The sequence below is a fragment of the Mastacembelus armatus genome, chromosome 10 (genome assembly GCF_900324485.2).
Source record: "Mastacembelus armatus chromosome 10, fMasArm1.2, whole genome shotgun sequence".
In the NCBI taxonomy this organism is placed as follows: domain Eukaryota; kingdom Metazoa; phylum Chordata; class Actinopteri; order Synbranchiformes; family Mastacembelidae; genus Mastacembelus; species Mastacembelus armatus.
The window spans coordinates 9277321-9290993 of record NC_046642.1 but is presented as its reverse complement, the minus strand read 5'-3'; the positions used below and the strand labels follow the sequence as shown (position 1 = coordinate 9290993).

Sequence of the window (13673 nt, the reverse complement as noted above, 5' to 3'; positions counted from 1 at the left end):
AGGCTGTAACCTTTTTTCAGCTGGAAATAAAAAAATTGAGATGTGTAGAAGCTACAGTGGAAACACAGGATTTTGAAAGGCAAACATACCACTGCTCGTATTTCAATTTTACAGCTCTGGTACCAAAACAGCTTGGAAGAATTAACTGCCAAGCTGAGCAGCACCAGCAGAAACCACAGGCTTATCAAATGAACATTTGAATCGTTAAGTGAGAAATCAAGAACATTACATTCATCAAAGAAGATCTAATCAATGAAGTATAAAATTGAATCAAAAAGTGAGTTGAGTTTCCAGAGCTGGATGTTGCTTTGAATGTTAAAAAACCAAAATAGGGGCATTGTTTTTTAATTTGCCAATAGGTCAGAACACTACAGAGTGAAACATTACTCAGGCAAGACCATTAAAGTCATACTGAGAAAATTAGAGTCACATAGAGAAAATATGAGGAGTCATAAGGAGACCATTACTTTTGTTCCCCTATTAGATTCAAGGCTAGAGTGGGTCCAGAGGAGGTAGAGTGCATATGGGGAACGACTGTCTGTCAGCATCTTTCATGCACACACGTCTTCTGTGTACTGCATGCCATCATCAACATCATAAGTGCTACTCCTCAGGGGACATGTCACTGCTAAATGCCCTGCCAGTGTGACACGCCTCTGCAGCAGACACACACAAAAATACATGCACAAAGGCATGGTCATATAATGCAATACACATTCACTGGAAAATACGCACACACACACACACACACACACACACACACACGTAAAGATAGACACACAAACATACACACACAGCTCACTCAGAGTCATTGCTGCTATTTATTGGAAAACAAAAAGCAATTACTGAAATTTATGTAGAGGGTAACATCTCTGATTGTCTCTCATTAGCTGCAAGTAGTTAAGGACTACCAACTGAATTTACAGCACTCATGGGTTATTCCTGTATTTCTGCATCTTTGCTTGAGGTTTTCTTCTTGGAGAAGGCACAAAATACTCATCTGGAGCAGAGATGGGGTAAATGTTGGTGTGAAAGAGGATTTGTTTCTGTTTCCTTCCATGTCTCAGAAGGGATGCTGGCCTTCTGCCCGGGCATTGTTACTGGAGCTTTTGCCATTCTGGCTGTTTATAGCTGTTTGTACACCAAGCAGTTGAAGTGTTTACATCACTCTGCTAGGACTCAGGATTTATTAAAAAAAAAAACAAAGTTTATAGTCATTGTTTATGGTAGACTGAGATCAGAAATAGCATTGTTCACCACAAATTGTATATATGTTATTTAAATGGTTTGCATTATACTTAAATCAGAGCTCTTTAACTCTTTAATATTAGCAGTCCCACTTCTTCAATTGAATCAATTACATGTGGTCTACTATACTTCAGGGCCTGATTTTGGAACCAATCCTGTTTGCTTTGTATATGCTTCCCTTAGGCTATATCGTTCATAAACATCTTGTCTCTTTTCACTGCTACACTGATGATATCCAAAATTATTTGCCTTTGCAACCTTGAGAAACTACTGGGTTTGTTTCTGTCCTTTACTGCAATGGGGAAATAAAGGGTTGGATGGTTACTAAATAGTAATAACACTGAAGTTATTGTTTTTTGGTCCTTCACATCTAACAGCTGATTGTGATCTTGTCAAAACCTGGCACATACATTACCCACAATGCAACTTGACAACACACAGTTCAGGTGGAGATTCAGGTGTATTAATAGTATTAGCAGCTAATGGCTCAAGCTGCCAGTCTGAAACAGGAACGAGGAATGGGCTACATATGCCTGGTCAGCTCACTTCTTCACTTTTTTTTTTTTTTTTTTTTTAAACACTCTGACATCACTTGAGAGAACTGATCCCTGTGGAGCCACCAAAGGCTTTATACAACTTTTTTCACACTAGAGATTCCTCTAAAAGGATGTAAAATTGACACAGTTCCCCTTTAAGTAGCTGTCCAGGTCATTGAATAGCAGTATAAATGTCCTGGATGATCGCTCAACAGTAAGCATTTACTGTACCTCATCCTTTTGGCTTTTTCAAGCAGCACATACTGTAGGCCATATGCTCAACACCATTTTTTCAGTATAAAACTGCAATGACCTTAAATACAGCAAACACTCAATTAGAAATTCAATCATTGCTGGAATAAAAGAGACTTTTCTCAGCCTTTCTTTTTCTCATTAGTTGATGGAGACAGAAAAAGAGCTATAAGCTATAGAGATGAGCACCCAATGAATAACGTGAGATACTTTGAATTACTCAAAGGTATGCGGCAGCTGGGTTGTTTAAAACATTACTTGCTGTCGTTTTTTCTGTAGTTGTAGGTTTTATTAAACACTTTTCTATAAAAAAAGCTGACCCACCTGTCATAGACATTAAGAAGCCAGTTCAGACACATGTCAACACAAAGTGGAATGTTGACCAGGATGGACCTCTCCTCCTCCAGCTTCTCATACAGAGAGGTCAGACCATGAATCACCTCCACCACATCCATCACATGCTCCCCCTGCTGCAGCTCCTGTTCCCGAAACACCTCCACGAGGCTGCTCAGAGCTACTAAATCCACTAAACACACACAAAAATACATTAAGGAATACATGTCTTGTTTCTATTAGGTTGTGCATTTTGAGAACTGGCCATGGATACAACTTTATAAATGAAAATACTTTTATTATGAATATGTGCATGTACTTTTTGATGTAATGCATCTTATGTGTGAAATACAGTGGGTACGGAAAGTATTCAGACCCCTTTAAATTTTTCACTCTTTGCGTCATTGCAGCCATTTGCCAAAATCAAAAAGTTCATTTTATTTCTCATTAATGTACACTCAGCACCCCATCTTGACAGAAAAAAACAGAAATGTAGAAATTTTTGCAAATTTATTAAAAAAGAAAAACTGAAATATCACATGGTCATAAGTATTCAGACCCTTTGCAGTGACACTCATATTTAACTCACATGCTGTCCATTTCTTCTGATCCTCCTTGAGATGGTTCTGCTCCTTCATTGGAGTCCAGCTGTGTTTAATTAAACTGATTGGACTTGATTAGGAAAGGCACACACCTGTCTATATAAGACCTTACAGCTCACAGTGCATGTCAGAGCAAATGAGAATCATGAGGTTGAAGGAACTGCCCAAGGAGCTCAGAGACAGAATTGTGGCAAGGCACAGATCTGGCCAAGGTTACAAAAGAATTTCTGCAGCACTCAAGGTTCCTAAGAGCACAGTGGCCTCCATAATCCTCAAATGGAAAAAGTTTGGGACGACCAGAACTCTTCCTAGACCTGGCCGTCCAGCCAAACTGAGCAATCGTGGGAGAAGAGCCTTGGTTAGAGAGGTAAAGAAGAACCCAAAGATCACTGTGGCTGAGCTCCAGAGATGCAGTAGGGAGATGGGAGAAAGTTCCACAAAGTCAACTATCACTGCAGCCCTCCACCAGTCGGGGCTTTATGGCAGAGTGGCCCGACGGAAGCCTCTCCTCAGTGCAAGACACATGAAAGCCTGCATAGAGTTTGCCAAAAAACACATGAAGGACTCCCAGACTATGAGAAATAAGATTCTCTGGTCTGATGAGACCAAGGTTGAACTTTTTGGCGTTAATCCTAAGCGGTATGTGTGGAGAAAACCAGGCACCGCTCATCTCCTGCCCAATACAATCCCTACAGTGAAACATGGTGGTGGGAGCATCATGTTGTGGGGGTGTTTTTCAGCTGCAGGGACAGGACGACTGGTTGCAATTGAAGGAAAGATGAATGCGGCCAAGTACAGAGATATCCTGGAAGAAAACCTCTTCCAGAGTGCTCAGGACCCCAGACTGGGCCGAAGGTTCACCTTTCAACAGGACAATGACCCTAAGCACACAGCTAAAATAACAAAGGAGTGGCTTCGGAACAACTCTGTGACCATTCTTGACTGGCCCAGCCAGAGCCCTGACCTAAACCCAATTGAGCATCTCTGGAGAGACCTGAAAATGGCTGTCCACCAACGTTCACCATCCAACCTGACAGAACTGGAGAGGATCTGCAAGGAAGAATGGCAGAGGATCCCCAAATCCAGGTGTGAAAAACTTGTTGCATCATTCCCAAGACGACTCATGGCTGTACTAGCTCAAAAGGGTGCTTCTACTCAATACTGAGCACAGGGTCTGAATACTTATGACCATGTGATATTTCAGTTTTTCTTTTTTAATAAATTTGCAAAAATTTCTACATTTCTGTTTTTTTCTGTCAAGATGGGGTGCTGAGTGTACATTAATGAGAAATAAAATGAACTTTTTGATTTTGGCAAATGGCTGCAATGACACAAAGAGTGAAAAATTTAAAGGGGTCTGAATACTTTCCATGCCCACTGTATATGTGATGATATATTTCTTTGATATTATAAGAAATAAAGTAAGTTGTGAACAAAAAGCACATACACTTGTATGCATATTAACATGATGAAACCTAAACAGGTTAATTCATCCATTTGTGGCTGCACATTCACATTCACTTTCACAGCACAAACACACAGAGGCACACGATAGGATTATAATCCTCACCTCTACAAATGAGGACACAGGTGACAGCAGTGCTTATTCTCTCTTTTTACCCACTTACTGTAAGTCCTGCCAGATGTTTCAAGTGCAGTGACACAAATTTGATTTCACTCTCCTAAACTAATTTAAAGGCCCATCCCTAGGAGTGGAATTAAAAGGGTGTCTATCAATGCCATGTTTAATTGGATAGCACAATACCTAAGTAGAACAGAGAGAAGAGACAACAAAAGTATTCCCAGTGGTGAGTCAGTATCAGCTAAGAATGTAATTCTGATGGGTTCTTATACAGCACTGTTCAATCATTCACAAAGTGAGCAGAGAGTGAGTGAGAAGTCTGCAGTTATCAAGACAACCTGGCAATTAAATTCTGTAATAATATCAATGAGTGGGCCAGAGGAGGGTAAGATAAGAGAGCAAGCAAGAAAGAAAAATGAAGAGTCACTGAAAAGGTTTTTCACAGTGGTCAGAGTATGCTGATTTTTTTATTGCAGCAACTCGGACATGATCGGAGAGAAAGTGGGATTTTGCAAGAGGACATAGAGAAGGAGAAGGAAAGGAGGTGAACATGAATAAATAAAGGTGTGAAAATGGCCAATTCCCATGGCTCATCTGGGATCACTGTGGAAGTTAGAATGATGGAAGCAGTGAAAGAAAAGATTAAGTGGTCAAGAGCACAGAATGTGAGGCATAAAGAGAAACATCGGAAGAATCAGCAATGGTAATAAAAATGGGTAGAAAGTGAAAGTGTCTAGCCCAAGTAGGATACAACAAGTGCTGTGACCCTGATGGGCCACACAATGAAGCGTCAGTCATGTGGTAAAAACTAATTGCCTTCTCTTTTGTAACTGAAATGAACCAGTTAATGGCTCTAATTACCTCACATGCCAATGATCCAGGCCCTAATGAAAATGAGGAAAGAATCTGATGGGTGAGTGGTTCTAGACGCTCTTGAGTTTATCAATACTTTTGAATGCTGCATTTTAAAGCCAATAGGAATGGAGAGTACTGAATATGTTCAACTACAGTACATTATAATGTAAAGTAGAGGGAAGTGGTGATTCCTTCAATAACTGCATAAAAAAATCTTCTACAGCTAATCGTTATATCTCATTTCCGAAGAGAACTTGTCATATTGGATGGCTGATGGTGCAGGGTATCAGAATAAATTCCAGCACTGCAGACAGAAAATACCGTGAATGAAAACTGTACGTACATCTCAGGGCTTTTTGAACTCTCCTCAGCTTCATAGCTGTTCTGTAGGCTGAGAACTTGATGTTGTTCAGATCCGCTAATGAAGGGAGAGAGAGAAACAGAAGGAGATTAGAGTAAATGAAAAGATGGGAGAAGACAAACCGATCCTGCACTGCTCCACCCTGCCATCACAAAATTAGATAACACTATCTTTCCCCTGCTTTACCACGCCATTGCATGCGAGTCATTAGTGGTGTACTGTATTGCTACTATTATCTGTCTATGTGTCTGTGCATATGCATGTACAGTATGTCTCTGGGTGAACATCCTGATCTCCCCTGAGAGCTCCCCATGTCGGAACAGATTAACAGTAAAACACATGATGTTGTTTAATCACAATTAATTAAAGGCTAAGGATAGAGCAGTCACAGCACTGGAAAATTGGGCCTCGTAGGTTAATGACAGTAGCAATGTAATTCCTAAGGTGTTTGAAATACAGGGCTCTTAATGAGCTTTTTGACAGGGCCTTCAAAAAAGAACCTGATGATGCTCTTACTGCCCAGTGGGGATCCTAGCTGAATGAGCAAGACCTGGAGTGTGCTTTAATTGTCTGCTTACTCACCCAGCGCTTGGTACAGTTCTGTCATCTTTGGATGGTCCCAGCATGTTGTCTGGGCTTGATGGCTGGAAGATGGCAGAAAAATGACACTAAGACAGAAGAAGTAGGCAAGAATGGAGGTGCACATTTTCAGGCCAGAAAGATCAAAGTGAAATGGAGTACAAATGAGCTGATGGAGCAGACAGTTGGGTGAGTGAGATCAGAGGTTAGTAAGTGAGTGTGAAAGAAAAAAATGAGAGGGCAGGATAGGGTGACCATTGTTGGCAAGAGATTTCAGGCCTGGAAATTGCACACATACGGCAGACATGATACAGGATTCATATTCAGGCATCAAAGTTATGTCCCACTATTGTAGAGATATACTGCCAGTAACTTAAAAGGCTGAAATCCCAACCCATACACACACATTAATAACATACTTTTTTACACCACCTTCCAATCCCACTACTAGCTCTGTGGGCATGTTCAGAAAATGTACCATGAGAAAAATAGCTATAATAAAAACAATAAATGACAACTACAGCAAAATAAATGAGAAACCCCAAAACAGGGGGCCTTCCAGGACCCAAGGGCCTTTTCAGGTAGCACTCATCATTTTACCTGTACAAACATACACACTCATTGATTGGTACCCAGTGGAGTGCTACCCAGACATAGACTACTACCTCCCCAGTTGTACAGTAATATGGTCCATAAGAATTGACTAGCAGACTAAAACAGGACCCAAGAGTTTCTGTTGCAAATGATTATGAAAATAAATTAAAATTCAGCACTCTGCACAGCAAGAGGACATAGAATCACTTGCACACATTAAAAAAACAACAACTTGTAGACACACACATACACATTCTTTGGTAAAACCAGCAGCACTCTAAAGCTGAAATACTATTGATGAGGTAAATAAAGAAATTTTGTACATTGTACAGTAAAACTATTGTGTGATTAGAGTACAAGGTGTTTAGGATAGGAAATTCAAGAAAACCAGAATTGACCTTGGGGCGGATTTTGTAGTTGGGGAGAGAAGTAGGAGTCAGTGGGAGTACATGAAGGGACACTGGGACAACCAAAACACCTAGAGCAACCTAACAGACATGTAACCTTGAAGAACTGTAGAGTTTTATTGATAAGAGTTGGGGATGAGAAGTGTGGTGACATCAGATGTTTAGATGTGGGCTTTTCTCTGTTTATTGTGCTTTGTATGAAATTAATTAATAAATAAAAAATATTTAACCATTGTTTTTGAAAAAGTCCTCACTTAATTTTTAGTGTCTGAAATAGCAGAAAGAGTCTGAAAAGCGAAGAGAAACTTTTAGGCTTTTGTTCCAGAAATGAGACATCTAAATTCCATAGACAGCAGATATTACAGCTTATTTTGGAAATTACATGGGAATTATGGATACTAACAAATTTTATTATATTATAATATTTACTATATGTACCATTGTAACAAATTGAAATGGATTATAATCTAATAGGAGGTATTTTTTCTTTATTTGTCTTAGAATATAGATACTGCAGTAAATGGTTGGATTACAATTAGTCACAGAAGCTTGTGAAGCAGAATTAATGAGTTGGAATTCATCACTATTTCACCAAGCTCTTTTGAATCACCTCTCATTAGGATATCACAACTGAAGAAATACTGCCAGCCAATAACAGACCAATGTGTTTCACAGACATACAGTAGAGTAGTCAGATCATTTGGTCACACAAATAATGTCCTTGCTTTAATTCAGCCTTGCACAATTTTGACAGTGATCCTGAAGTTGGACTTACTTGATGTAATAGGGCACTTTGTTTGGAGAGATGGCACGCTCCCATGGTATCTGCACTGAACCTGTGCAAACACATAGAAACTAAATCAATTTAAAAATAGGCATGCCATGCATGAAAAGCAATTGTTCACAATGTTTCAGACACCGTGTCCATTCAGATATTCTTAACCGAGCTGCTCTGGTGTACAATCTGTGCAGTAAAACCAAAGAGACAAGTCTATTGTGCAGGGTTTTCACAGAGTGTTGGTTTGTTTGACACAGCCTGATGGAGTATGGGGAGGTAGAGGAGTACGTGACACAGGGTGACTGCAGCGTTTTACCCGACCTCCCACCTGAACCCACAGGGGGTTTAGCTGAGGATCAAAGAGGACAGACAACACTTGAAAGAAGTGAGAGGCAGACACATTGATACAGAGGTACAAACACAAAATACCCACATCATGCCTGGTTCACCGGTGGGATTGCTGTGCAAACAAGCATTCCCACAATATGTTCTCAGTTTCTATTTAGACTGATAACAGTTATTGTTATTATTATTATTAGTAGTAGTAGTATAAGTGTAACAAATAAAAAGATTGGGAACCATAGGTACACCCTTTAACAACATCTGTGAGATAAATTTATAGTGGAAATAGAAAGTAGCGAAAATAGAAACACCAAAGTAAAGTTTCTAATATTGTACTGAAGAAAATTTACATATCATAGCATTGTACAGATTAGTATGTATACTTATGTTTAAGAAGCACCATATGCACTATACCATATTTACTAATATATCATATACTGAAATATATCAAAAACACATATATAATAGCGTGCAAAAGTTTTAGGCCCTAAAAACTCACAGGGGATGATTTTAATATAAATTCCAAAAATAGTTTTTCATGTATCAATTAATTTCATACAAAGTGCAGTAAAGGAAACAAAACCTAAATCTAATCAGTGTTTGCAGCACTCCCCTTTGCCCTTAAACCAGCAGAAGCTCTCTTTGGTTTGACCTGCTGTTTCTCCTGGTTCTTTGCAGCACTTTGGAGAAGCTGCTGCAGTTCTTCTGCAGAATCAGGCTGTCCCAGTGTCCTCTGCCTCTTCACGTGATCCCAGATTACCCCCACACTGCCCAGATCAGGGCTCTCTGGGGGTCAGACCATCTGTGCAGGACTCCTGGTTTCTCTTGCCTCTAAAAATAGTTCTTCATTAACTCCGGTGGGCTCTTTATGGGCTAATTGTCCTGCACAATAAACCTGGGATCAGTCAGACACCTGATAGTGTGTAATAAGAATCTAAAATATCTAAAGTGCAAGACTTCTGCAGAGTGATGGATATGCAAACCCATACATGCCTGCCTGGTGCAGCAGGCTGAGTGACAGCTGAGTAGTGGGATAAAAGCCCCAGTGTGGCATTTCTGAGCCAGCATGACAGCAGTAAAACTGGATGGGAATTGTGGCACACAAATACACACCTCCACTTCACACAGAGAGCCCTGCAACACACAGCTTTCCCACTTCTTCATCAGTTTAAATTAGGTAAAATAAATCACATCTTTCAGCCTGCTGCTACCCTGCTGTACAGCTTTTGAAGAGCAGCCGGTAAAAATATGGAATTCACAAATATGTATCTCAGCTCAAATGAACACAATGACTGTTGTGATGAGCATCACTGGGGGTGCTTATCGCAACAGTGTGCTGGAACTTATGAAGACAGACGAACACAGCCTAACTACTCCACCTCTAACCCAAACACACACACACACACAGAGACACACACTCACAGGCAGTGTTTTCTAGCCTTATCACAACAAAACAGTGATACACGCAACCTTCTTTTCATCCCCCCACACTCTGAGTTGGTGCCTTGGCACAGCATGGAACAGACTAGTGCGACATGAGGCACCAACTTCAAAAAGCAGAAGAGGACTCTTACTGGAAAGGAAGTGCTGCGATCCGGGGCCAAAGTCTCTGTGTGCATCCTGGAGCTGCTTCAGCCGCTCCTCTATGGACCCCTGAGGACACACACAGAGTTAAATCAAAGGAAATCACGCTGCTCATCCCACTTTACCACAAATCCCTACAATAGAAATGCACGCACACAGAACACCTGCTTCTCCATTAGTTAACTGCAGAATATAAATTATGTCTTCTCCTCTGCTGCCCCTCTTGAAGGACTTTGAACACCTTTGAAGAGGAGCAGGTAGAAAATGAAGACAGAGATCACTTAAAAAGAGAGAGATTTAAATAAAATACAGCATTTTATTGAAATGAGGACAAATGCAATATCAGTGTGGAAATAAGCTGGAGGAAAAGAAGATGAAATGGTGGGGTTGGGTTGGTGGGGGTGGTGGGGTGACATGTGTTGTGTCAATGACCATGGAGACCAAGTTGACAAAATTAAGTTTGCCATTGCCTCTGTGAAAGCATTTCACATCAGTTATGTTTCCCACCAAATAGGATTTGGTCTGACTAATCCTGGTTTATTTGAAATGTATTGGATTTGGCACATGAATCATTGTCAGCTGGATGTTGGAAACCCGTCCTTCAACAATGGAAGATAAATCCACTCGCAGTGAAGTAGAGCGACAGAAAAAGAAAGAAGAAAAAAGGAGAAAATAAGAGTGGACTTCAGACTTCAAAGAAAAGCGCAGGCAATGAGTTGTAACGTGTATCGTTAGATATATTAAGCTAGCATTCCTGTGTGCACGTCATTGCCTTCACACCAGGAAATAAAACAATATAATCTGAAAAGGGACTTAAATACTAATATAGAGCATTGTCAGTGTGCTGTGGAGACGTTATTGCCAACTGTGCAGCGTTGTACAGGCAATTTGGGCTGCGATAAAGAAGACAAATGACTAAATTATACATGATCGACAAATATTAGCAGATTAGATTTGGAAATACATTCTCACTGGCGTCAGATCAGCCAAAATCAACAGGGCACAGGATGTTGTTTGAACTTAGCATTTATAATTTTAATTGAGCTGGAAATGGGAGTCACATAGAGAGAGAGAGAGGGAAAAAAGGTTTCTCCATTCTCCTTGGTTTTACACATGATGCTAAGTCAGTGCAACTGATTCAACTGAAATGAATAATTGTGGATGAGGAAACACAATAAGTCAACGAGGATGCAAACAGCTGAAATACACAGAAAATATGTTCTTTCCTGAATACCATTTGCAACTTCTGGCTCTCCATGCATTACTTCAGCTCTACTGATATCACAGAGATTCTGAAACCAATCCAAGGTCTGGAAGATGAATATCTGCTGGTGGCTGTGGATGCTAAAAGCTTTTTTAACAATGCTGATCGTCAGCTGGGATTAGAAGCTCTCACATACTTCCTGAATCAAAGACCCCAGAACCCACTACGTACTGTAGCACACATTTCATCAAAGATTTAGCAGAAATTGTCCAGTAAAAGCACTTTTTCATGAAGACTCTTTTTACCTCCAACACAAAAGGATATCAATGAGCAGGCAAGATGAGTCATAATTTCTCTTCATGCGATGTAGCTCTATTTGAAAAAGAATGTGTAATGAGTCCCCAAAAATGCTTTCCCAAACTACATGGGACTGTGGCGACAATTTGTACAGGATGTCTCCTTGATGATTCAGGCTCCAGAAAGTGTGTTATTGGAATTGTATGCACATCTGAATGATTTTATGATCATTTAAACTTTACTATGCATCATGACCCCCATGAAAAAAAACAAACTCTCAGACATTTTAATTATGAAGCTTGGCTATTGATGTGTATAAAAATAAGACTGACAGATGTTCTTAATTATATGCAAGTTCATTCCATCCCACAGATTTAAAAAAAAAAAGGTTGTCTATCAGTTATAATAGTTTCATCTGCAGGATATGAAGTACCTCACTGGTTTTTGAGCAAAGAGTATTTAAACTTGATCAGTTTGGTCAAACAAGTATCCTAAAAATGGACCATCACAGCTAGAAATAAAAGTATGAACTTTACACAGGAAAACTGCCTTCCAATATGAAATTTAATTCAGACATAAGGGCTTTTTCAAACCCATCTTTAGATTCTGTACTACAACAATCATACACGTACTGTTTTAATAACAGTTGGTTGCAGAATTTAGAGAATAGCATGTGCCAAATGTAGAGTACACTCAGAAATCAACTATTTGGTATGCTGCCTGGTAATTAGTAAGAAATCCAAAGTACAGCTACCACTGCAGTTATTCATACACTGGTACTGGTAAAGTACTGGACATTTTAGTGGTGCTAGAGGAAACTTCACGGCATCATCTAAGGACCATGAATGTCTGTGCAAAATTTTGTGGCAGGCTGCCATTATGCTGATCTATTTCAGACTGGACCACAGTGGGACCAACACTGCTGTCTTTAGCACCACACTAGTAGCATGACTTAAAAACTACATAACTCCATTCATTATCTGCTACCTTCAATGTTGTAACCTAGGCCAAGAAAAAATCTCTAGTGTGTGACTAGCTGTGAGCAGTTTTGCTGAAAATCCAACAAGTTTAACTTGGAAGACAAAGGCTTGATGCCAGAACACAGGTTTACAAATTAAATACAAAGCTAGGCTAAACTGATCTGATCTTGTATTGTTGTGTTCTCCTTATGAACTGCTTGGACTGTGTCTGGAAGCAGCAAGTGTGCAAACTGGATATTGGAAATTAATTTCTAAGAACTGCAGCAGGGACATTAAAGTCATTGTGTTCAGGCGAGGGAGAGACAGAGCGTAGGAGAGACTGGAGCAGCAATTAAAACATCACAAGTGTCTTTGTCTGCCTTCATCAGTTCCAGCCACGAACGACAGACTGTGGAGAAGGTGTCATAGAGGAACTTGACTGGGAACAGCGTGTTCTTACATGGGGTAGTGAAGTCTCAGTGGGTCTGACTTGACATAGAACACACCCTAAGCTTGAAAGTCACACATTGCAGACTTACAGTAATGCTTACAGGACAAAGCTTTGAGGGGAAGCCCAAGGTACTTTAATCTTGAAAATTTAGAAGCCTTTATGAATAGGTACCCTATTCATGTGCAAGAGTTAAACTTGTGATTCATTTCATTCTTGTCCTCCCTTTTTCTGTTTTTTAAACTTCCAATTCATAATGTGTCAAGACAAGTTTCCTGATAATGATCAATTTTAAAATTTCAGAGGTTTTTTTTTTACAAGCATTTTTATGAATGGGCTTAAATTAAATGAAATCTACAATTCTAGCTATTTCAGAGCATATGCACATGCATCCAACTGAGCTCCTAAAAGGTCAGCTGTCCTGTGAACAACACAGACAGACAGAAATGTATTATGTCTAGAATTGTTGATACAAATAATGTACATTTACAGCAGAGGTCTACAGCTTTCAGCTTGCTAGCTTTAATGATTAATGTGGAAGTCAGTTTAAGAAAGTAAACTCTGACTGTTTTAGCTGCTACTTAAGGCAGACGTACTCTGCCCTGGCTGTTTGGTGCATTAGGCAGAACGGCATAAATCTCACCTTTGTTTGATTATATTAACTTGGAATCTATGTGTGACAGCTTATATGTCTGTAGAAGCAAGCATCGTA

General features: G+C 39.8%; 1 protein-coding gene across 3 annotated transcripts in view; it reads right to left on the bottom strand.

The window, feature by feature from the left end:
* drp2 (dystrophin related protein 2) overlaps nucleotides 1-13673 on the bottom strand; it is an 87093-nt gene that overhangs the window by 22443 nt on the left and 50977 nt on the right. For all 3 annotated transcript variants that reach the window (XM_026331148.1, XM_026331149.1, XM_026331147.1), the window contains 5 exons: nucleotides 10044-10122; nucleotides 8125-8185; nucleotides 6352-6413; nucleotides 5752-5826; nucleotides 2361-2562 (listed from right to left, as the gene is read on the bottom strand). In XM_026331148.1, coding sequence (XP_026186933.1) covers nucleotides 2361-2562; nucleotides 5752-5826; nucleotides 6352-6413; nucleotides 8125-8185; nucleotides 10044-10122 — 479 coding nt within the window. The remainder of the gene's footprint in view (nucleotides 1-2360; nucleotides 2563-5751; nucleotides 5827-6351; nucleotides 6414-8124; nucleotides 8186-10043; nucleotides 10123-13673) is intronic.